Below are 22948 nucleotides of genomic sequence, written 5' to 3'. Positions count from 1 at the left end.
TGGGAACCCATGACGAGTGGACTGGGGTGGAGCTCCCAGCCTTCTCCCGAGACCTAGTACTGGCAGGTAGGCTTGGGTAGGTGAGGATAGGGCTTGATCCCTCAGGAATCATTTGGAGCCATCCTGTCTGGCTTGGCCTCTGCCTATCCTCCTGAAAGTCAAGTGGCATGGGGCACTACAGGTTCCAGCTAAAGGGGGTGGGGTGGGGTGCTATACCTCAGGACCCATCCCTGATATCCTACCAAGGGGATGTGGCTTGGGTTGGGCAATCTCCCCTTTGAGGAACCTGAGAAAAGCCTCTGTGGCTGTCATTGGAGGAGTCATACTCCCTTCTGTTGATTCAAGAAGTGTGGACTTGGCTGGGATGCAGAGTTGCAGGGGAAGCTAGTGGTGATCTCCCCTTTCACAAATCCTTGGGGTTGAGAGAGTCTTTCTGCTTCATCCCAGAAGAGAGCCCAGTTCATGGTGATGCTGTGGTATCTGCTGCTTCCGTCTTTCAGCCCTGGCTGGAGAAATCCTCAAGAGCCCTGAATGAAGTCAGGAGAAGGCCTGGATTATTGGCCCCTTAAACATAACCAGACAGGATTAAAAGGGATAATCCATGTAAAGCATGTTGTCCTGGCACCTAGTAAATGATCAGTAAGTGCTCAAAGCACATGCCTCCTCCTCTTCCCTGCCTTGAACTCCGTGGTGCCCGGCCTTAAAATCAGAAACAGAACTGGGGTCTTGGGCTTTAAAAGTTTGATGGGCTTCCCTGCCTGAGACTTTGAGACTTCTGCTTTGCTCCCTCCTCTTCTCTTCTCCAGCCACTGACCCCACCCTTTCCCTGCTTTTTCAGGACTGGGAGGTGCTGGTCCTAGGGAAGCTCAAGTGGGACCTGGCTGCTGTGATTGCACATGATTTCCTGGCCCTCATTCTGCACCGGCTCTCTCTGCCCCGTGACCGACAGGCCTTGGTCAAAAAGCATGCCCAGACCTTTTTGGCCCTCTGTGCTACAGGTAAGAGCCCTATGCACATTTTTGCCGAATTGAAAAAATCAGAAGACTTATAAGGGTGAGAGGTAACTAGAAGATTCTGGTTTATACTGTCAAAATTCCTTTGTGAAAATTACACCCCCTCTGAGCCCCCAGTCTCAATGCAGAAAAGCAGGTTATAATCAGCTATATGGGATCTCAGACCCCTCCAGTTTGTAGGGGGGACACTGAGGGTATAGAGAGAAGTGACTTGCCCAAGGTCTCACAGTGAACAGGTTGGGAACAGAACCGCAGTCTCTTGGCCCTAGTTGTGTTCCCACACTAGGGAGTGTCTTGTCTATTCCCGGGACCTATGGAAACTGGCAGTTGGTCCTGATCTCTAGGAAAGATACTCTTTCCTGTCTTCCTCCCTTGCTGATATCTTGCCCCACCCACTGCTGGAGTTTTCCAGCATGTCCTCTGCTCTACTCATGCTGCCTGGCACTTTCCAAGGAGTCGGAAGTCCATGCTGGCCGTTATCCTTCAGGTTTCCTTCTCTCATGGTTCCCTTTCCTCCTCTCCAAGATTATACCTTTGCCATGTACCCGCCATCCATGATCGCCACGGGCAGCATTGGGGCTGCAGTGCAAGGCCTGGGTGCCTGCTCCATGTCCGGGGATGAGCTCACAGAGCTGCTGGCAGGGATCACTGGCACTGAAGTGGTGAGTGCTGGGCAGCTGGGCAGCAGCCTCTCCATTCATAAAGTAGTGCTATGCCCTGAGCCTCCAGTAGAGGGAAACCTCCAACCCCAACCTGGTCCCAAGTCCTGGTTTCACAACCTTGGGGCTTTGTGGCTTTTTATCTCCTGCCTTGGTCTGGGGAAGAGCAAGTATCTTGGGTGGGGTGAAGGGCACTGGCCCTAGGGGTTCTTTTCTTGCCAAGTGGTGTGCTGGAGTGGGGGTGGGGGGTTTGGTGTCAGATGCAGGGCTGCTCTCACACTCCCTTGCCACATCCTCTTGCTAGTTTCTGAGAACTAAAGAGCGATTCCTGGGGCTGGGCTGTGGCCTAACCTCCCCAGACTTCCCCATGTGTTGGGAGCTGTCCTTCCCCTGCACCTGCTGCCAGATGCTATGGGGGGAGTGTTTGCTCCTCACTCTTCTCCCATGTTCCCAGGACTGCCTGCGGGCCTGTCAGGAGCAGATCGAAGCTGCACTCAGGGAGAGCCTCAGGGAAGCCGCTCAGACCAGCTCCAGCCCAGCGCCCAAAGCCCCCCGGGGCTCCAGCAGCCAAGGGCCCAGCCAGACCAGCACTCCTACAGATGTCACAGCCATACACCTGTAGCCCTGGAGAGGCCCTCTGGAGTGGCCACTAAGCAGAGGAGGGGCCGCTGCCACCCACCTCCCTGCCTCCAGGAACCACACCACATCTAAGCCTGAAGGGGCGTCTGTTCCCCCTTCACAAAGCCCAAGGGGTCTGGTCCTACCCATCCCCGCAGTGTGCACTAAGGGGCCCGGCCAGCCATGTCTGCATTTCGGTGGCTAGTCAAGCTCCTCCTCCCTGCATCTGACCAGCAGCGCCTTTCCCAACTCTAGCTGGGGGTGGGCCAGGCTGATGGGACAGAATTGGATACATACACCAGCATTCCTTTTGAACGCCCCCCCCACCCCTGGGGGCTCTCATGTTTTCAACTGCCAAAATGCTCTAGTGCCTTCTAAAAGTGTTGTCCCTTCTAGGGTTATTGCATTTGGATTGGGGTCCCTCTGAAATTTAATGCATGATAGACACATATGAGGGGGAATAGTCTAGATGGCTCCTCTCAGTACTTTGGAGGCCCCTATATAATCCGTGCTGACAGCTGCTCCTAGAGGGAGGGGCCTAGGCCTCAGCCAGAGAAGCTATAAATTCCTCTTTGCTTTGCTTTCTGCTCAGCTTCTCCTGTGTGATTGACAGCTTTGCTGCTGAAGGCTCATTTTAATTTATTAATTGCTTTGAGCACAACTTTAAGAGGACGTAATGGGGTCCTGGCCATCCCACAAGTGGTTGTAACCCTGGTGGTTGCTGTTTTCCTCCCTTCTGCTACTGGCAAAAGGATCTTTGTGGCCAAGGAGCTGCTACAGCCTGGGGTGGGGTCATGCCCTCCTCTCCCATTGTCCCTCTGCCCCATCCTCCAGCAGGGAAAATGCAGCAGGGATGCCCTGGAGGTGGCTGAGCCCCTGTCTAGAGAGGGAGGCAAGCCCTGTTGACACAGGTCTTTCCTAAGGCTGCAAGGTTTAGGCTGGTGGCCCAGGACCATCATCCTACTGTAATAAAGATTGTGAAATAAAACTGGCTTTGGCTTCTTGGATTGGTGTGTGGGTAAGTCTATTTCTGCACTGTATGAGGTAAGGAGGTGGAAGTCAATGATCTAAAGCAGGGATCATTGAGCCTTTTCTGTAAAGGGCAGGATATTTCGGCTTTGTGGGGTACATGGTCTCTGACCCAAATATAGTCAGTTCTGCTTTATAATGTGACCTATGCGTTCCTAAAAATCACTATGCCATGCAAAATTGCACAATAAAAACCACAGGTCTCATGGGAAAAATGGGGCTTGAAGCACAACACTCAAATGAGTGACACATTTTAAAAAAAAGGATAGGTTGGTTTTTACATATGTCAAATGGTTGAGAAATTATATCACAATAAATATGGCCTTTTATCTTGAAGACATGCACTTTGCTTTTGGAAGTGGATGTTGGAAGGGTTGCTCAACACAGGTGGGGAGCTGAGTGAGGTAGCTGGTACATGTTTAGGTGTGAGTTTTGTGTACTAGTTAGGCTTGGTTCAGCTAGGTACAGTTTCCCATATTCACCTACTATTTCTCGAGGATGAAATCACACACAAGCAAACATGAAGTTTGCGTTATGATCATCAAACTGTTCCCAAATATATTAAATGGGTTGGAACAAATGCGCAATTTCAAAAGCAAATAACAAGGGTTATAGCAGGATTATACTTAAACTCTGCTGTTGTAGCACAAAAGCAGCCACAGAAAACATGTAAATGGGTGAGCATGGCTCTTCCAACAAAACTATTTATGGATGCTGAAACTGGAATTTCATGTAATTCCTACCTATCACAAAATACTGTTGTTTTAATTTTTTCCCCATTTAAAAATGGAAAAATCATTCTTAGCCCATGGGCCACACAAAAATGGGCACTTGGGCTGGGTGCAGTGGCTCATGCCTATAATCCCAGCACTTTGGGAGGCCGAGGCAGGTGGATCGCCTGAGGTCAGGAGTTTGAGACCAGCCTGGCCAACCTGGTGAAACCCCTTCTCCACCCCGTCTCTACTAAAAATACAAAAATTAGCCAGGCGTGGTGGCATGCACCTGTAGTCCCAGCTACTCAGGAGGCTGAGGCAGGAGAATCTCTTGAACTATGGAGGCGGAGGTTGCAGCGAGCCGAGATCATGCCACTGTACTCCAGCCTGGGCGACAGAGCGAGACTCCGTCTCAAAAAACAAATCAACAAAAAAAGGGGCCCTTGGCCCTAGTTTACTAGTCACTAGTCTAAAGCTTTCATTGGCAGAAAAGCCAGAAAGGGAGCCTGTTTGATGGTAGCTCTGATCTAACCATTCTTGGGCCCAGCCTTATTCTCTGGCTTTTTTTTTTTTTTTTTTTTTTTGAGACAGTCTTGCTCCGTGGCCCAGGCTGGAGTGTAGTGGCCCCAATCCTGGATCACTGCAACCTCCACCTCGCAGGTTGAAGCGATTCTCCTGCCTCAGCCTCCCAAGTAGCTGGGATTACAAGCACACGCCACCACACCCAGCTAATTTTTGTATTTTTAGTAGAGAAGGGGTTTCACCATGTTGGCCAGGCTGGTCTCGAACTCCTGAACTCAGGTAATCCACCCACCTCAGCCTCCCAAAGTGCTGGGATTACAGGCGTGAGCCACCAAGCCCAGCCTCTCTGGCCTTTCTTGACTCTATCTCTGCTTTCCCCAAGTTTTCTCTTGTAGTCCTTTCATCCACTGCTGAGACACGACCATCTTTGGACAACCTGTTCCTGGCTGCTGTAGCCTGTGGTGGGGGAAGGCAGAGGATGTGTCCCCTGGGGGCTAACAAGGTGAGTGCAGCCTGGAGAAACAAGCTTGGAGATCAAGGGAGGTGGGTCCTATACAAACAGGACAAGAATATCCTCCGTCCTCCAGATACTAACAGGAGTAATGCCCACCTCCATTGACTACACCAAACACACAGGTTCAATAAATATCTGCCTTTGCCTTTATCCACAGTGACCTGACACAATAGCCATAGAAAAAGTACTCACACCAAGCCCCAGCTGGGGACTGGGAATGCTAGCGTATGGTATCTCAAGTTGGCTCTCAGGACTAAACAGGGATAAGGGCCTAGAATGGAAGAGGGAACCAGCCAGACCCTCAGTCCTTCCTGTCCTGGACTGGGAGCCACAGATATCCCTGTGATCTGTCACTGCCCTGATCTGGGTCTTCAGCCATTAAGGCTCAGTGTCATCTTCAGTCACCAACGGGGTTCTTGGTGTCCTTCCAAACCCCTTTGGCCAGGACAGCTGACTGTTTTCCTCACTCCACGGTGATGGGAACATCTTCCACATCGCGGGGGACTGCACTCTGAAGCTCACGCCTGATTTCGGGCGATAGCTGTGGATGGGGCTGCAGCCGGAGCAGTTCTAAGAGGGCCTCTTTCTGGTCTGTGGCCAAGTCGGCCTTGTAGCGCTGGACCAAAGTCAGGAGGCACTGGTGCCACAGCACAGGCAGTTCACGCTTCTCTGTCCGGAACCCCAGGAAGTGGAAGACTAGGGCATCCAGCACCCGGTAAGGCAGTGCATACTTCTTATCCAGCAGCAGTCGCAGGAAGATGCTGTTGGCACCGCTGTATTCCATCTCAGCAATTTTCAGCATGGCTGCACTAGTGGGAAAGGGAGGTGGGGTAGAGTTAGCAGGGAAAACATTGGAAGAAGGATCCTACTTCTCCCTCTATGCTTTCCCCTTTTTTTCTTCCCCTCTGCTGGCCCTTACACTATGGTATTCCCCAGGGACCTTCTCACCTACCTAATCATATTATACTCCCTTGACCTCAGTCACCATCTCTACAGGGATCCACCCAAATCTCTATCTCTAGCATAGACTGCTTGTTTCAGTACCCAACTAGAGTATGGTCCAAACATCTCAACGTCTCCACCCTAACTACTTTCTTCCTGTGTTTCCTACTCATTTGTTTATCTATTTACTGAGAACTTACTTTATACCAGGCACTCGGGCCCTGTTGTTGCACAACTTACATTTAGGGGGATAATGATACACCTACTCATTGGCTTAAACAAGCACAAACCCAAGGCTTTCCTTAGCTCCTTCTCCACTCTGCCCATTCCCAAGTCCTGGCAATTCCACTATCTGGATATCCACTGACCAGCCCCTTTCCACCCCCAGCAATGCTACCTGGAGTGCAACACAGGGATGGAGCACTTGGTGATGATGCTACCCACAATGATGGCTTCCCGGAGGGTACAAGTGCCAGACTCGCACAGTGGAATCAGGATCCCTAGGGAGAGTCAAAGGGCAGCCACTATGAGCCCAGGATGAGAAAAAGGAGTTACAGCAGGAAGCATTCCCACCCAGCCTAGGGACATCTAGCAATTTCCCACACCAGGCCTGCTGTGTTCCCCATAGAAGCTCCAGCCCTTCCCTTTCTTCCATGCCTCTGGGATCCCACCTTTGAACCAGGCTCCAGGTTTGAAAAGGGCCTTCTTGAGAGCCATGTAGAGATGGAAGTTGAGTCGTTTGTATTCAGCAACGTCATCTCGTACTCGAGGGAGCAGGACAAGGTTGTAGAAGCGCTGGGCCATGCGTTCCTTCAGGTTAGAGGCAAAAATCCTAGTGGGAGTTAAGCGGGGGAAGTTTCCAACTCACACGACAGTCTGGACCCAGCCCATTAAATATCACCATGGATAGTGCATACAAGAGGTTTTAAAGTAAAATATGGGACCTTTCTTTCAATGCGGGATGTGTGGGAGCTGTGTGCATGCAACACCCATCAGCTTAGAGAGAGAATAGGAGGGGCAATGAGAACCCAAATGGGGAGCGCCGTTTGTCTGTGGGACAGCCAGAGCTCGTGCAAACTGATGGCTACTCAGCTACTCTCCTTCCTCTTGCTATCATGACTCCTCTCGATTCTGCTATCACTAGGGCCCTGAGCATGCCTGGGCAGTCACAGACTTCTGAGGGTCCTGCTACAGGGTTGTATCCCAGTGGCTATAAAAGCCTCTCCCCTAGAAATTCATCACAGAGGGTTGTATCCCAGTAGCTATAAAAGCCTCTCCCCTAGAAATTCATCACGGAGGGTTCCTAACTGGCTAACTGGGTCTCGGCCCCAAAAAATGACACAGGAAATGCTAGAAAAATGATGCTATAAAGTAGCACAGAGAGGGCCCTGGGGCAAAGCTCAAATGCCCTGGGGCCAGAGGCAAGGAAAGCCTGTCCGTCCCAAACTCAGCCTGCACCTATAAACCCAAGGCCCCCGAACCCCCAGCTACTCTACCTGGTGGCCTGGTACATGGCGGCTGCAGTCCAGGCCTCCGGCTCTGTGACGTAGAGGATTTGCTCCCAGTTGGAGAGTGCAGGGATGATCTTAAATGCCTTGGGCAGTTTTCCACTGCGGTACTTAGATAATACCTACGGATGAGGGAGGTAAAACAATCATCGTCATCCACATATGGCAAGCTTGCTGTAGGCTAGGAACTTGTCTGGGTGCTTTTAATATATTAACTCATTGCATCCCCACAACAACCTATACGGAGGTGCCATTATTATGCTCATTTTACAGATGACCAGTGAGAGTTCCAGTAACCAACCCAAGGATGCCAAGTCATTTACAGGCAGAGCAGGAATCTGAACCCACACACTCTGCCTCTTAGGTCTGTTTTCTACTCCCATGACTTCTTTAGTATGCGATGCAGGCAAAAGGCAAAAAAGCCCGTGGCAGGAGCCCACAGCCCCCAAAGGGGTCTTCCACCATGGCTCCCCTCTCAGCTCTTACCTCCCGGACCCCCCTGTACACTTCTAGGACCCGGGGGTCCAGCTGGGGCATAGGGAAGCCCGACACCTCTGACATGACTGTCTCAACCTCTGTCTGCTTCTCAGTCAGCTTCTCCATGATGATGTCAGCCAGGGTGCGCCTAAGAGGGGAAGTGCCAAGGGGAGGGGAGAGAGGAGGCAAGGAGCACTGTGGTCACTGTCCAGGAAGCTCCAGACTCCCCACAGTCCCCTGTGAGCACCGCCATACTGCGATCCTGCTGGGATACGCAGCTTAGAGTTCTCTCTCTGTGCCCATTCATCCACCACAGACAGAATCACTGCAGGGGGCAAAGGAACTGAGTCATTCCATTTAGGACAAAGCTAGCAGTTGTATGGAGGTTATTATGAACCTCAACTCTGAAGTCAGTCTGCCCAGGTTCAAATCCTGGCTCACCCACTCCCTGGTATGATCTTGGGCATGTTACTTTACCTCTCTATGCCTCTGTTTCCTCATTTGTAAAATAGGGATAATAACAGTACCCACCTTAAAAGATTAATGGAAGGATTAAATAAGTTAATGTCTGTTCATTACTTGGAATGGTCAGTACACAGTAAGCGTTATCTATGGAAATATTTCTAAGACTGATTATATTCTTTTCAGCCTCCTTAAACAGAGTATTGTTGGGTGTATCAAACATAATCTTATCTTAATGATTCAGAATTACCATCATCTTGAGCTGTCATATAATACTAGCATCTTCAGAGGCTGCTGAAATGTATTTATTTATTTTTTTTGAGAGAGAGTCTAGCTCTGTTGCCCAGGTTGGCATGCAGTGGCACCATCATGGCTCACTGCAGCCTCTATCTCTCTGGCTCAAGCGATCTTCCCGCCTCAGTCTCTCAAGTAGCTGGGACCACAGGAACATAGTACAAGGCCCAGCTAGTTTTTTATTCTTCTGTAGAGATGGGGTCTCCCCATGTTGCCCAGGCTGGTCTCACACTCCTGGGCTCCTGCCTTGGCGTCCCAAAGTGCTAAGATTACAGGTCTGGGCCACCATGCCCAGACTGAAATGTATCTAAAGCTGCTTCTCAGTTGGGCACAGTGGCTCACGCTTGTAATCCCAGTACTTTGGGAGGCTGAGGGAGGTGGATCACGTGAGGTCAGGAGTTTGAGACCAGCCTGGCCAACATGGTGAAACCCTGTCTCTACTAATAAAACAAAAATTAGCCAGGCGTGGTGGTACATGCCTGTAATCCCAGCTACTCGAGAGGCTGAGGTTGCAGTGAGCTGAGATCATGCCACTGCCCTCCAGTGTGGGTGACAGAGTGAGATCCTGTCACAAAACAAAACAAAAAACAAACTGCTCCTCTTTTCTGAGGTCCTACTCAATGCCAGGCACTGAGTTTGGGACTTTTCAATCCTAGAGTCAGCGCAACACTTATAGGACACAGAAACTTATGCAGACATGGGAACTGGGCCTCAGGTTAATAACTCACCCAAGGCCTCACAGCTGTCAGGTGGGGGGTAAGAGTCAAACTCAGGTTTTTGAAAGTCTTAAGGCGCTTTATAGTACCTTATAATGTGCCCCCAAACTAAATGGCCTCTGATTGTTGAATTCATGTGGAGCTAGGCTTGCTTTCTGAAGATGCCAGCTATCATTTCTTACGACTGCCAGGAGTTCTGATTACTTCAAGGAGCTTGTCTACTCTATTTACTACAAGCTGGAAAAGCATTCTGCTAAATTGGTCAGCATTATCAGTGAAGTAGGAGTTATGAGGTGCTGAGTGAGAACCTGAGAGGCTCTCTGGGGGGACAAGCCCAAGTACATACTTTATGACATGTATTTCAACTGTTAGGCATCAATCTGGGAGAAGGGCTCATTTTCATTTCTTCATTCCGCATTTTCAAATAAGCTGCCACAGAATTTATCAGCCTCCCTGTCCTTTTATAGTATGATTAGCAATGAGATGCATTAGCCCAAAACAGCCTAAAGTATCAGGGACACCATTATGTTAATATCACAGGGTCAGAATGAACTGGTTGAGGACCCTTATCCTAGACTCCACTCCCAAGGGCCAAAATTTATGGGCTCAGGAGTTTGACCACAGGCAGTCTAAATGCCTGCATGTTTTGGAGCTAGCATTTATTATAGATGGGAATAAATTAGTGGTCCTAACTAGGGGCAGTCTTGCCTCCCAGAGGACATTTGGCAATGTCTGATGTCATTTTTGGTTTTCACAATTAGGGGGAAGGTTGCTACTGGAGTCTAGAAGTAGAGATCAGAGATATCTACTAAACCTCCTACACTGCACAGGAGAGTCTCCACACACACACAAAATTACCCAGCCCAAAATGTCAATAATGCTGAGGTTGAAAAACCTTGGCTTAAATGAAGCTTAGGATATGAAGACTTGTCCAAGGAAGTTGAGCTTACCGCTAAAAAAACTAAGAATACGAAAACCAAATGCAATAGGATGGCTCTCCCCAGAGATGTAAAAGGGGCCTGGAGCTGTTTCCCTGGCAATTGGGCAGCTGTACAACAAATGGACAGAAAGACACAATGTTTTTTGAGGCTGGGTCATTCCTACTCACAGTGATCCTTTGAGGATGGGCCAGTTTTGTCAAGGTGGTCCCCTACAACAAGCAACTCCAGGGCCCTTTCCAAAGGTAGGGAATCATAAGTCTGCCAGGGAACTTGTTTTCCTGTGGGAACTTTCTACAAGGACCCATTATCCCAAATCCCCAGGCCTACCTGGCAGGAGGGTTCTTGTTCATGAACATCTCTATGGCACGCTCATCCTCAGGGTCCACAACAACCTCTGCATGGTGGCCCACTGCTGTCATTGTGGCAGCCTTCTCCAGGGTGGGCCACTCCTCGTCCTCGTCATCTGATCCTTCCTGAGGCATTCTTGGACCTAGAAGAGGGGAGACTAAATGGATGAGCACAGCAAAAGGTAGCTGAGGGATTTCGTCAGTTTAACTTTAGCCATTACGTAGTACAGGCCTCACATGTGGTTGTGATAGACGCAGGTACCTGCAGTGAAACAAATGAGGCATGCATTGGCTCCCTGTCCCCAGGGGCTTGCAATCATGCTTGAGAAACAAAATGTATACACAGGAAACAATAAGAAAAGCAATGGCCATAAATAATAGTTAACATACCATACTCAGTTATGTAGAAGGAACTTTTTTTTTTGAAATGGAGTCTTGCTCTGTCACCCACACTGGAGTGCAGTGGCTCGATCTCAGCTCACTGCAAGCTCCGCCTCCCGGGTTCATGCCATTCTCCTGCCTTAGCCTCCCAAGCAGCTGGGACTACAGGCATAAGCCACCATGCCCGGCTAATTTTTTGTATTTTTAGTAGAGTTGGGGTTTCACCATGTTGACCAGAATGGTCTCGATCTCTTGACCTCGTGATCCGCCCGCCTTGGCCTCCCAAAATGCTGGGATTACAGGGCATGAGCCACTGTTCCCGGCCTGTAGAAGGAACTTCTAAACACTATACCCATGTTAACTGTTTAATCCTTATAAACCCAAGAAGTGGCCGGGCACGGTGGCTCACGCCTGTAATCCCAGCAATTTGGGAGGCCGAGGTGGGCAGATCACGAGGTCAAGAGATCGAAACCACCCTGGTCAACATGGTGAAACCCCATCTCTACTAAAAATACAAAAATTAGCTGGGCGTGGTGGTGGGCGCCTGTAGTCCCAGCTATTTGGAAGGCTGAGGCAGGAGAATCACTTGAACCCAGGAGGTGGAGGTTGCAGTGAGCCAAGGTCATGCCACTGCACTCCAGCCTGGCGACAACGCGAGACTCCGTCTCAAAAAATATATATAAAATTAAAAAAATAAAATAAACCTTCTTATGAAACAATGGCAAATAAATAAATAAATAAAAATAAACCCAAGAAGTGGATACTATTACTATACCCAGTTTCAAATGAGGACACTGAAGCACTGAGAAGTTGGGTAATTTGCCCAAGACAGGTAGTCTGGGTCTAGACTGCATTCTTCACCACTATTCTACACATATTCGGGTTTGATTATATGCCACAATGAGTAGTAGAGACAACATATGCACTTAAAGGATGAGTGGTGAGGACAGTTAGGCGCTGGATGGGCAGTTTGGGAGCAGAAGGAGTGTGTTCCAGACGTGGAGAAAATAAGGCTTGGATATAAGAGTCTCCTAGGCAATAGCAAGAAATAATGCTAGGTATGTGGGAAAGGTGAAGCCAGACTGGAGGGCCTTTAAATTCAGGCAGTAGAGTTCAGATTTCAATCCACCAGTCCATTTAAATACATGAAGTTGGCTGGGCGTGGTGGCTCACGCCTGTAATCCCACCATTTTGGGAGACCGAGGCGGGTGGATCATGAGATCGGGAGTTCGAGACTAGCCTGACTAACAGGGAGAAGCCCCATCTCTACTAAATACAAAATTAGCCGGGCTTGGTGGCGCATGCCTATAATCCCAGCTACTTGGGAAGGCTGAGGCATGAGAATCGCTTGAACCCGGGAGGCGGAGGTTGAGGTGAGCCGAGATTGCGCCACTGCACTCCAGCCTGAGCAACAACAGCAAAACTCTGTCTCAAAAAAATAAATAAATAAATAAAAATAAATAGGCTGGGCGCGGTGGCTCACGCCTGTAATCCCAGCACTTAGGGAGGCCAAGGCGGGCGGATCACGAGGTCAGGAGACGGAGACCATCCTGGCTAACACGGTGAAACCCCGTCTCTACTAAAAATACAAAAAATTAGCCGGGCGTGGTGGCAGGCGCCTGTAGTCCCAGCTTCTCGGGAGGCTGAGGCAGGAGAATGGTGTGAACCCGGGAGGCGGAGCTTGCAGTGAGCCAAGATCACGCCACTGCACTCCAGCCTGGGCGACAGAGCGAGACTCCGTCTTAAAAAAAAAAAAAAAAAATGAAGTTAGTCCATTTAAATAACTTCCGTTTTTGGAAGGCTACATGTCTGGGCATCTGGAAAGGGGTCTAATTATCCAAGTGGGGAGCTATAATGCTCCTATATCAGTAGGTCATTAACAACAAAGGCAGTGTGTGATAAACACTAAATAAGGGGGAACAGACATTTTGTCTCCACGTGCCAACAGTTCCCCAAATTTGTACTTTGTAGGTGGTTCTCCTTAGCGCCAGACCCTAACTCCAGGTGTCTCCTGTACAGCTGCTCTTGGATGATTCACAGGCACCTCAAATCTCACCAGTTATCAACTAAACTAATTTTCTTTCCCTCCTAGGTCTACACTGCTAACCATCCACAGCTCAGTAAACAGCACCATCATCCACCCAATGCTAAGCCTGGGAGGTACTCTTGCCTCATCCCCTGCCCTCACCCTCAACACCCAATCAATTACTAAATCATATTCAATTTTACCTCATAGACTGTCTCTCACATGCTTCACAGCCCCATCTAAGCCTAGATCAGCATCATCTCTTGCCTGGATTTATTCAACAGTCGCCCACTGGTCTCTATGTTTCTGACCTTGCTTCCCTCCAACTCATTTTCCACTCTGCAGACGGTCATCTTCCAGAAACACATATTTGATTTGATCAGCCCTGTCCTTAAAATTCTCCAGTAGCTTCCCATTCTTCCCACTGCTGTTAGGAGGGTTTTAAAATCTTTTGTAGGCGTGGCTCCCACCTACCTGACCATCATTCATTACCGATTAACCCAGTCATTCAGCAAACACCAAGCACCTACTATATGTGAGGCACTGTTGGGGGTGCTGGCAATATATCCACGAACAACAGAAACCAAAAGACTTTATTCTATACAGCTTACATTCTAATTGGAGGAGATAGTCTACGACCATACCACCCTGAACGCACCCAATCCTGTCTAAATGGAAGAGACAGACATAAATAAACATATAAATATATTGGGTTAAAAGATAAGTACTATGGGCCAGGTGCGGTGGCTCATGCCTGTAATCCCAGCACTTCGGGAGGCCGAGGCGGGTGGATCACCTGAGGTCAGGAGTTTGAGACCAGGCTGGCCAACATAGCGAAACCCCCATCTCTACTAAAAATACAAAAAAAAAAAAATTTAGCTGGGTGTGGTGGCGGGCGCCTGTAATCCCAGCTACTTGGGAGGCCGAGGTAGGAGAATCACTTGAACCCGGGAGGTGGAGGTTGCAGTGAGCCGAGATCGTGGTATTGCACTCCAGCCTGGGTGACGGAGCGAGACTCTGTCTCAAAAAAAAAAAAAGATAAGTACTATGAAAAAAAGATAGGGCAGAAATGCTGGGAGTATGGAGAAGGAGTAGAGTGCTGCAATCTTAAATGGAGTGGACAGGCCTCTCTGAGAAAGTAACCCTACAAGTGTAAGAGAACAAACTATCCCAGAGAGAAGGAACAACCAGGCCAAACCCCCTAATTTCCCATGTTTAAGGCACAATGAAGCCTAAGTAGGTGGAGTGGAATGGGCAAAGAGGAAAGCAGTAGAAGAGGTCAGACTGGCAAAGGAGGCAGATCATATAGCGCATTGTAGACCATTGTAATCCCCCACCTGTGAGTGCTTTGTAGAGAGTATGAGACACGGCAAGGTGCAGTAGCTCTCACACCTGTAATCCCAGCACTTTGGGAGGCCAAGGCAGGGAGGGTCGTTTGAGCCCAGGAGTTTGAGACCAACCTGGGCACCACTGTGAGACCTCATCTCTACAAATAATTAAATAATTAGCGGCCGGGTGCGGTGGCTCACGCCTGTAATCCCAGCATTTTGGGAGGCAGAGGTGGACGGATCACCTGAGGTCAGGAGTTCAAGACCAGCCTGGCCAACATGGTGAAACCCCATCTCTACTGAAAATACAAAAATTAACTGGACGTGATGCCTCACGCCTGTAATCTCAGCTACTCAGAAGGCTGAGGCAGAAGAATTGCTTGGACCTAGGTGGCAGAGGTTGCAGTGAGCCAAGATTGCGCCACTTCACTACAGCCTGGGCGACAGAATGACTCCGTCTCAAAAAAAAAAAAAAAAAAAAAAAGAATTAGTTGGACATGGTGGCACACACCTGTGGTCCCAGCTATGTGGGAGGCTGAGGTGGAAAGACAGCTGGAGCCCAGGAGATTGAGGCTGCAGTTAGCTATGATTGTGCCACCGCACTCTATCCTGGGTGACAGAGCGAGAGACTCTGTCTCAAAAAAAAAAAAGAAAAAACGGAGAATATGAGATACTAACGAGGAGGCTACTGTGATAATCCAGGTGAGAGATTGTGGTGGCTACGACAGGATGGTGTTCCAAAGCGGTGAAAAGTGGTCTCATTTTGGATATACTTTGAAGGCAAAGTCATCAGAATTTCCTTACAGATCAGATGTGGGGAGGGAGAGACAGAGAGAGGAGATGGTGGGGGCGGGGAGAGAGAGGAGTCTAAAGTTTATCTTGAGCAAATGAAAGAATATGCTACTAACTAAGACAGGGAAGGCAATGGTGAGAGAAGCAGGTTTGGAGGGAAGGTCAGGATTTCTGTTTTGTACATGTTAAATTTGAGCTGTCTGTTAGATTTCAAATTGGAGATGCCAAATAGGCAGTTGAATATAAGAATCTGGATTTCATGGAAGAGATCAGGGCTAGACTATAAAGTTAGGAGTAGTCACTCAAGGATGGTATTTAAACCATGAAACTTGCCAGCACCAGAGAATATTTGAAGAGGTCAGAGGACTGAGGAGAAGAGGTTGCAATAAGAGTCAGCCAAGGATACTGAGAAGTGAGGTGGCAGTAAAACAGGAGTGTTGATGTCTTAGAACCCAAGTAAGGATACTGTGGCCAGAAGGCCACTATTCAATTGTGTCAAATATTGCTTTAGATGAGATCTGAGAAACGGATGAAGCACCTCAGAGGTCAACACTTCCTCCCTAGTGAGAAAACATCAGACGTCTTTCAATTGATCTCTCTCGCTCTTTGGCTGCTAAACAATGTGTTTTCTGCTCATAACACTTCCCATTCGTTTTTCAATTCTCAGCTTAAAGGTCCTGCTGCAATCGGAGAAGCTTCTCAAGACCAATGCTATTGTTACCAGGGAAACGATACTTTATCATGGAAATATATTATTCTAAGAGTCTACTTAATTGCCTCTCTGCTGGGCTTGACTGTAAGGTCCTTAAGTTAGACGTGCCTGTGTTGTTTACTTCTGTACCCAAACATTCGATAGAATTCCGAGCATAGCGCAAAGCTCGTAGTGGGTATCCCATAAATATTTACAAAACCAATGGATACATGCTAGGAGCACTTAGTGGCGCGAGCGATTACTGTTGGCCTAACTTCGGGGGTGTCTAGAAGGGAGTGCCTAAAACTAGGAGTGGGCGCGGAGGGCTCTAGACAGGGTTCAGTCTCCTTTGCAAGTGTAATACGGACCCCTTTGTTGACTCAAAGCAATTCCCCTGCCAGACACTTTTTAGCTGTCCACCCCGCCCCACTACTGGCCACTGTCTTCCTCGGACCTCATCCCAGACACTCACCCAGCCGCGTGGTGCGTTCCCGCGGCGCCGCGGGCTTGTCCCCAGTCCCATGCTCGGCCTCGAGCTCCTCCTGTTGCTGCCGTGCTTGCTGCAAAATCCGTCGGCTCAGCCGCGGCCCCACATACTCTTCCTCCGCTTCTCCGGTCCCGCGACCCCGCCGCTTCTCCCGGACCCCCGCCCGCACCGCATTCCCAGCCAGGATCTGATCGGCCAGGGGCGCATGTTTTTCCTGACCCCCGACCCCACGGGCCGCCTTGAATTTGGGCATTTTTCTCGAAAAAGTTGCCGGGAAGGTTCGCACGTGGGGACTGAGGAAAGGCCAGAATGCGCTTGCGCGGCGGACTCCCAGAGCCCAAGAGGCCGCCCGGCGATCACAGCGCCCCCTAGCATTCGGAGGCCAGAGGCGCCATCAGCACCGCTCCTCCCACTAAAAGAGCTCCCGGGTTCCGGAGCTGGACTCCCGAATGTATTCACTGCCTTTAACGTTAGCTTCTCTCAATAGTGCAGTCTTTGAGTGTCGCTCTCCTAGGTTCATGGATGTAGGCCTAGAGTGCTCAGCCAAACGGGAATGTCTGGATTTAGAAACCTCGGGGCGGGAATCCGCAGATGATGTCAGTGGGGGCGTCACCGAGGGGTGCCGAGACACGCCCCATTTTTTGGGGAAGGCGTGGACCCGGCGCTCTGTTTTTACGTATTTCCGGAGTCCCTTCTGAGACAGAAGGTTGTGTTGGGGAACTGAAGCAGTTTCTGTGGGCGGACAGGGAACCCTGCGTTTCTACTGTGTGATTCTGCCACCTTCCTGGCCCGACGCCATGGGAGTGACTTGGTAGGACTGCAGGGGGTTTTGTGGGGCGGGGCTTGGGGTTGTGAAAGGCCGGGAAGGCGGACCATGGTCCGCCGTCTTCTGGGAGCTGAGCGAGATGTCCTCGGGTTGTGTGGATGAGAGGATGCCGTGCGGGCTGCGGGTTCCCCGGGCTTGTGTCCTCAGAGATGCGCCCCTTCCTCTTGGAAGGCGGGAAAGCAAAGGTTTTTTTTGTTTTGTTTTGTTTTTTTAGACGGAGTCTCGCTCTGTCGCCAGACTGGAGTGCAGTGGAGCGATCTTGGCTCACTGCAACACTCCGCCTCTTGGGTTCAAGCGATTCTCCTGTAGTCCCGAGTAGCTGGGACTACAGGCGCCCGCCACCACGCCCGGTTACTTTTTGTATTTTTAGTAGAAATGGGGTTTCACCATATTAGCCAGGCTGGTGTCGACAAAGCAAAATTTTTATCCCAGGAACCTATCAATGGTTGTATACCTCATTCTCTTCTGGATCCATCTTCCTTCCCGTGAGGCCATAGTACTGCCTGCAGTGGGACCTCAGGGTTGGAAATAGGGTCTTTGGACTATGACCCACCTGCAGACAGGGTTGGAGGGAGTGGGCCATAAGCAATCAGGAGATAGTATTTTTTAAGATTTTCGCCTGCTCTTCCCTCAGCCATCAAATACAGTTAGACCCGCTTGTGTCTGTTTCTAATTTGCTCGTTTTAAGATCTTGGGTCTAGAGGAAAAAAGAGGGTATTGATAATAAGGAGATCATGGTTCCAGGCACTTTATCTCTTTAGGACGCGTTTCCCACTATGTTTAATTCCATGGTTGGTCTAGTTTCAATGGAGTTTTTATCTTTCATATGTTTTAAGTCTCAGTTGAAAGAAGATGAGGTGGCAGGGAAAGGTATGGGTCCAGTGCTCGTGGAGGCGTTAGTTGTAAGGTGCCAGGTCCCAGAACATTTTTTTCTTATCTCAGTAGATGTGAGCATTTTTCCCGTGGGAGAAACCTGGAGGCCAGGATATCTGAAGCCAGTGGCTATAGGCTTCTCATACAAAAGCATGTGTAGGGGAAATACTTTTCCTCCTGGTAGCCCAGGTTCTTGCAGGTTTCTCGGTGATTGCACTCTTGCTTCCTACGGTTGACATGATCCTCCTGTGTTCCTTAATGGAAGCAAGATATGTGAGGAATGGAAATGGAAAGGATGCAGCCTAGAACCCTGGAACCCTTGCTCTTTCTTTTTTTTAAAGAAATAGAAATGGGGTCTTGCTGTTTTGTACATGCAGGTCTTGAATTCCTGAACTCAAGCGAGCCTCTTGCTTTGGTCTCCCAAAGTATTGGCATTACAGACATGAGCCACCGTGCCCAGCTACCCCTGCTCTTTAAATGGAGAAGGCAGCTCCAGGGAAAGGGCTCTCTGTTGGCACCCTTATCAACGTTTTCAGAATCCTAGGACTTCTGTCACTTGTAGTGTCAGTTTAGGGATTCTTTTGTATTTCAAAATAAGGCACATTAGCAACATCGTTTATCAGTGTTTTTTCTGATAGAGTAGTGACAATTTTTAGCAACAGAAGGACTCTACCTTAATAGATTCATTTAGTTGATCATAAAACAATGTCATCTATGACTGTTTTCTTGATTTCTATATAGCTAAGTACTGCTTGTACTATTGTTTATTAATTTTTTAATCGATCTTTTCCTTAATGTTTTAACAGGCACTACATCCCTATACAGGCAGTCTAGTTAGTGGTTAAGAGCATGGACATCAAGCCAGGTTGCTGGGCTTTGAGTCTTGGGTGTACCACCCATTAACTGTGTGACCTAGTGCAAGTTATTTAACCTCTTTGTGCTGTACTTAAGTTTCCTCTTTTTTTTTTTTTTTTTTTTGAGGCGGAGTCTCACTTTGTTGCCCAGGCTGGAGTGCAGTGGCATGATCTCGGCTCACTGCAAGCTCTGCCTCCCGGGTTCATGCCATTCTCCTGCCTCAGCTTCCCGAGTAGCTGGGACTACAGGCGCCCACCACCACGCCTGGCTAATTTTTTTGTATTTTTGGTAGAGACGGGGTTTCACCGTGTTAGCCAGGATGGTCTTGATCTCCTGACCTCGTGATCTGCCCGCCTTGGCCTCCCAAAGTGCTGGGATTACAGGCGTGAGCCACCGTGCCTGGCCAAGTTTCCTCTTTTTTTTTTTCTTTTTGAGATGGAGTTTCGCTCTTGTTGTCCAGGCTGGAGGGCAGTGGTGCGATCTTGGCTCACTGCAACCTCCGCCTCCTGGTTTCAAGTGAGTCTCCTGCCTCAGCCTCCCATGTAGCTGGGATTACAGGCGCACACCACCATGCCTGGCTAAGTTTTGTATTTTTGGTAGAGACAGGGTTTCACCATGTTGGCTAGGCTGGTCTCGAACTCCTGACCTCAAGTGATCCGCCCACCTCGGCCTCCCAAAGTGCTGGGATTACAGGCGTGAGCCACCACGCCCGGCAGTTTCCTCATTTGTAACAAGTTGATAAATAACACACCTTCATAGGACTATCGTGAGGATTTGGAGAGTTAATTCATCTAAAGGCCTTAGGATGCAGTCTGGCACGTTGTTGGTTGGCAGTTGGTTACCTACCACTCTAAAGGGGAAGCCACCATAGGAGGTTCACTCACCATAGGAGGAAACCTTGGAAATAACGTTTTTTTTTGTTTTGTTCCATTCTTTTGATTCAATTTTTGTGAATACTGTTGCCTCTCATTCCCAAAGATTATAAACTTGAAGACTGCTTTTCTTTTTTTGTTCCTAGGGCTGTTGAATAGCACTTTCTGTGATGATGGAAATGTTCTCTAACAACAGTGTCCAATACACTAGTCCCAGCCACCTGTGGCTCTGGGCTACTGTGCTGAACAGCTCAAGTTCACAGAGTTGGTAAAAACATGTTAACCCAAACGGAGACTTTTCCCTTGATGTAGTCAGAACTGAAAGAGTTGCAAAAGGAATCCCTTTTTCATTATATGACTCAGCATTATTGAATTCTCAGTCTGTGTGTCATCTAGAATCTTTGGCATGCCACACTTGAGAACACCCTGTGATAGGAAGTTCATTGCCCTGGTGCGATAATCCTGAGAACTGTGCTTCAGTTCTTAGAGGGGCTCTCAGGGACTGTGGTCCTCTATTCCTTGTCTTTACAATGGGGGACTGGTCCAAGTGTAATGAGTTATCTTAATTGATTGTTCACATTCAGTTACAGATTGGACTCCTTGTTCTACTCTTCCCCACTCTAACTACTGCACTTGACTGGTCTTAAATTTTTTTTTTTTTTTAAGATGGCATCTCGCCCTGTCGCCCAGGCTGGAGTGCAAGGGCGCAATCTCAGCTTACTGCAGTCTCAGCCTCCTGGGTTCAAATGATTCTCCTGCCTGAGCCTCCCATGTAGTTGGGATTACAGGCGTCCGCTACCACGCCCAGCTAATTTTTGTATTTTTAGTAGAGACGGGGTTTCACCATGTTGGCCAGGCTTGTCTTGAACTCCTGACTTCCACCCGCCTTGACCTCCCAAAGTGCTGGTATTACAGGCATGAGCCACCACGCCGGGCCAAAAAATTTTTTTTTTAATTAAAAATAATAATAAAGTTGCAGGGATTGGGAGACGGTCAGAGTAGGTAATTTCCAAGATAACTTTTGGCCCTGATGAGCTGTGATGCTGTGGGCGAGTGAATGGCTCAGTGAGCACATGTGTGTCTCTGGATAACTGACGATTTGGTGCTCTCCTTTCCAGTGTGTCCCAGATGCCTGTGGCCGAGGGCAAGAGTGTTCAGCAAACCGTAGAGCTCCTTACCCGGAAATTGGAGATGCTTGGGGCAGAGAAGCAAGGAACATTTTGTGTGGACTGTGAGACTTACCATACGGCCGCCTCTACCCTTGGCAGCCAAGGTCAGTGAGATGGGTCTGTAGGATGGCTGGAACCAGGCTTGGAGTTAATAGACATTTGAGTTAATTGAAGTCTTTCTGCTTTTCTGCTAAGGGTAGTATTCTTAAACATGTGGCGAGATGTGTTTTTGACGTCATTAATTCTTGGTTCTTTATCTCTTAGAATGGGGCCTTTGAAAGCTTTATTTTATTTTATTTTATTTTTTTGAGATGGAGCTTTGCTCTTGTTGCCCAGGCTGGAGTGCAATGGTGCAATCTCAGCTCACTGCAACCTCCACCTCCCAGGTTCAAGTGATTCTCCTGCCTCAGCCTTCCCAGGTAGCTGGGATTATAGGTATGCACCACCAAGCCCGGCTAATTTTGTATTTTTGGTAGATATGGGGTTTCTCTGTGTGGGTCAGGCTGATCTCGAACTCCCGACCTCAGGTGATCCGCCCACCTCGGCCTCCCAAAGTGCTGGGATTACAGGCGTGAGCCACCGTGCCCGGCCACTTTATTTTATTTTATTTATTTTTTTGAGATAGGGTTTTGCTCTGTCTCCCAGGCTGGAGTGCAGTGGCATGTCACAGCTCACTGACTGCAGCCTCGACCCTTGGGCTCAAGTGATCCTTCCACCTTGGCCTCCTGAGTAGCTGAGACCACAGGCATGAGCCACCACGCCTGGCTAATATTTTAAATTTTTTGTAGAGACAGGGTCTCCCTATGTTGACCAGGCTGGTTTTGAATTCCTGGCCTCAAGGGATTATCTGGCCTCAGCTTCCCAAAGTACTGGGATTATAGGTATGAGCCACCACTCCTGGCTAAAGCTTTATTGAGGTATAGTTGATACACAAGTAGTTGTACACATCTAATGCATACATCTTAATGAGTTTGGATATATGCATACACCTATGATACTATCACCAAAACCAAGGTACTAAACATATCCATTACAACCCAAAATTTCTTTGTATGTGAGTATTTATGTGTGTGTGTGTGTATGTGTGTGTGTATGTGTGTGTGTGTGTGTTTTGAGACGGAGTCTGGCTCTGTCGCCCAGGCTGGAGTGCAGTGGCACAATCTCGGCTCACTGCAAGCTCCGCCTCCAGGGTTCACGCCATTCTCCTGCCTCAGCCTCCCGAGTAGCTGGGACTACAGGCACCCGCCACTACGCCGGGCTAATTTTTTGTATTTTTAGTAGAGACGGGGTTTCACCGTGTTAGCCAGGATGGTCTTTATCTCCTGACCTTGTGATCCACCCGCCTCGGCCTCCCAAAGTGCTGGGATTATAGGCGTGAGCCACCGCGCCCGGCGTGTGTGTGTGTTTTTAAGAGATAGAGTCTTGCTCTGTTGCCCAGGCTGAAGTGCTTTGGTGTCTCATAGCTCACTGCAGCCTCAAACTCCTGGGGTCAGGTGATCCTCCCACCTTAGCCTCCTGAGTAGCTGAAACTACAGGCATGTGCCACCATGCCTGGCTGATTTTTTTACTTTTGGGTGTGGTCATGGGAGTGTCTTACTATGCTGCCCAAATTGGTCTCAAACTCCTAGCCACAAGCCATCCTCCCACCTCAGCCTCTCAAGTAGCTGGTGTCAAATTCCTGAGCTCAAGGGATCTGCCAACATAGGCCTCCCAAAGTGCTGAGATGAGAGGCATGAGCCACCATGCCTGGCCCTTGTGTTCTTTGAGTGCTTTTTGTTTTGTGCAGTTTCTAAAAGCAGTGTTTCTCAGGGTTAATCACTGACTAACCACGTCAGAATCACCTGGGATACTTGTTAGAGTTGCAGATTTCCTGGCCCTGTTTACTGATTGACT

At 49.0% G+C, this 22948-nt stretch overlaps 3 protein-coding genes across 11 annotated transcripts in view; 2 read left to right on the top strand and 1 right to left on the bottom strand.

Moving 5' to 3' along the window:
• Nucleotides 1–3278, top strand: part of CCND3 (cyclin D3) — a 114422-nt gene extending 111144 nt beyond the window's left edge. For all 6 annotated transcript variants that reach the window (XM_031012064.3, XM_031012065.3, XM_004044001.4 and 3 more), the window contains 3 exons: nt 839–998; nt 1539–1675; nt 2127–3278. In XM_031012064.3, the coding sequence (XP_030867924.1) occupies nt 839–998; nt 1539–1675; nt 2127–2294 (465 nt within the window). In that variant the 3' untranslated portion in view covers nt 2295–3278. The remainder of the gene's footprint in view (nt 1–838; nt 999–1538; nt 1676–2126) is intronic.
• Nucleotides 3279–5191: 1913 nt separating this feature from the next.
• BYSL (bystin like) lies at nt 5192–17181 on the bottom strand. Its single transcript, XM_004043999.5, has 7 exons — nt 16446–17181; nt 10736–10898; nt 8005–8143; nt 7507–7640; nt 6682–6842; nt 6408–6510; nt 5192–5877 (listed from the first exon to the last, which is right to left on the bottom strand). Exons 1-7 carry the CDS (start codon nt 16711–16713, stop codon nt 5532–5534), a joined length of 1314 nt encoding a protein of 437 aa, XP_004044047.1. The 5' UTR covers nt 16714–17181; the 3' UTR covers nt 5192–5531.
• MED20 (mediator complex subunit 20) overlaps nt 17148–22948 on the top strand; it is a 49149-nt gene continuing 43348 nt past the window's right edge. For 3 of the 4 annotated variants that reach the window (XR_010134075.1, XR_010134074.1, XM_004044006.5), the window contains exons 1-2: nt 17148–17271; nt 21005–21159. Coding sequence is in view for 1 of the 4 variants with exons in the window: in XM_004044006.5 (XP_004044054.2) it covers nt 17258–17271; nt 21005–21159 (169 nt within the window). In the remaining 3 variants the exon portion in view is untranslated. The remainder of the gene's footprint in view (nt 17272–21004; nt 21160–22948) is intronic. The other variant, XM_063707139.1, reaches the window with a different exon arrangement.

Source organism: Gorilla gorilla, chromosome 5 (genome assembly GCF_029281585.2).
Source record: "Gorilla gorilla gorilla isolate KB3781 chromosome 5, NHGRI_mGorGor1-v2.1_pri, whole genome shotgun sequence".
Lineage (NCBI taxonomy): Eukaryota > Metazoa > Chordata > Mammalia > Primates > Hominidae > Gorilla > Gorilla gorilla.
The sequence above is the reverse complement of the archived record's forward strand: the minus strand, read 5'-3'. Positions and strand labels throughout refer to the sequence as shown.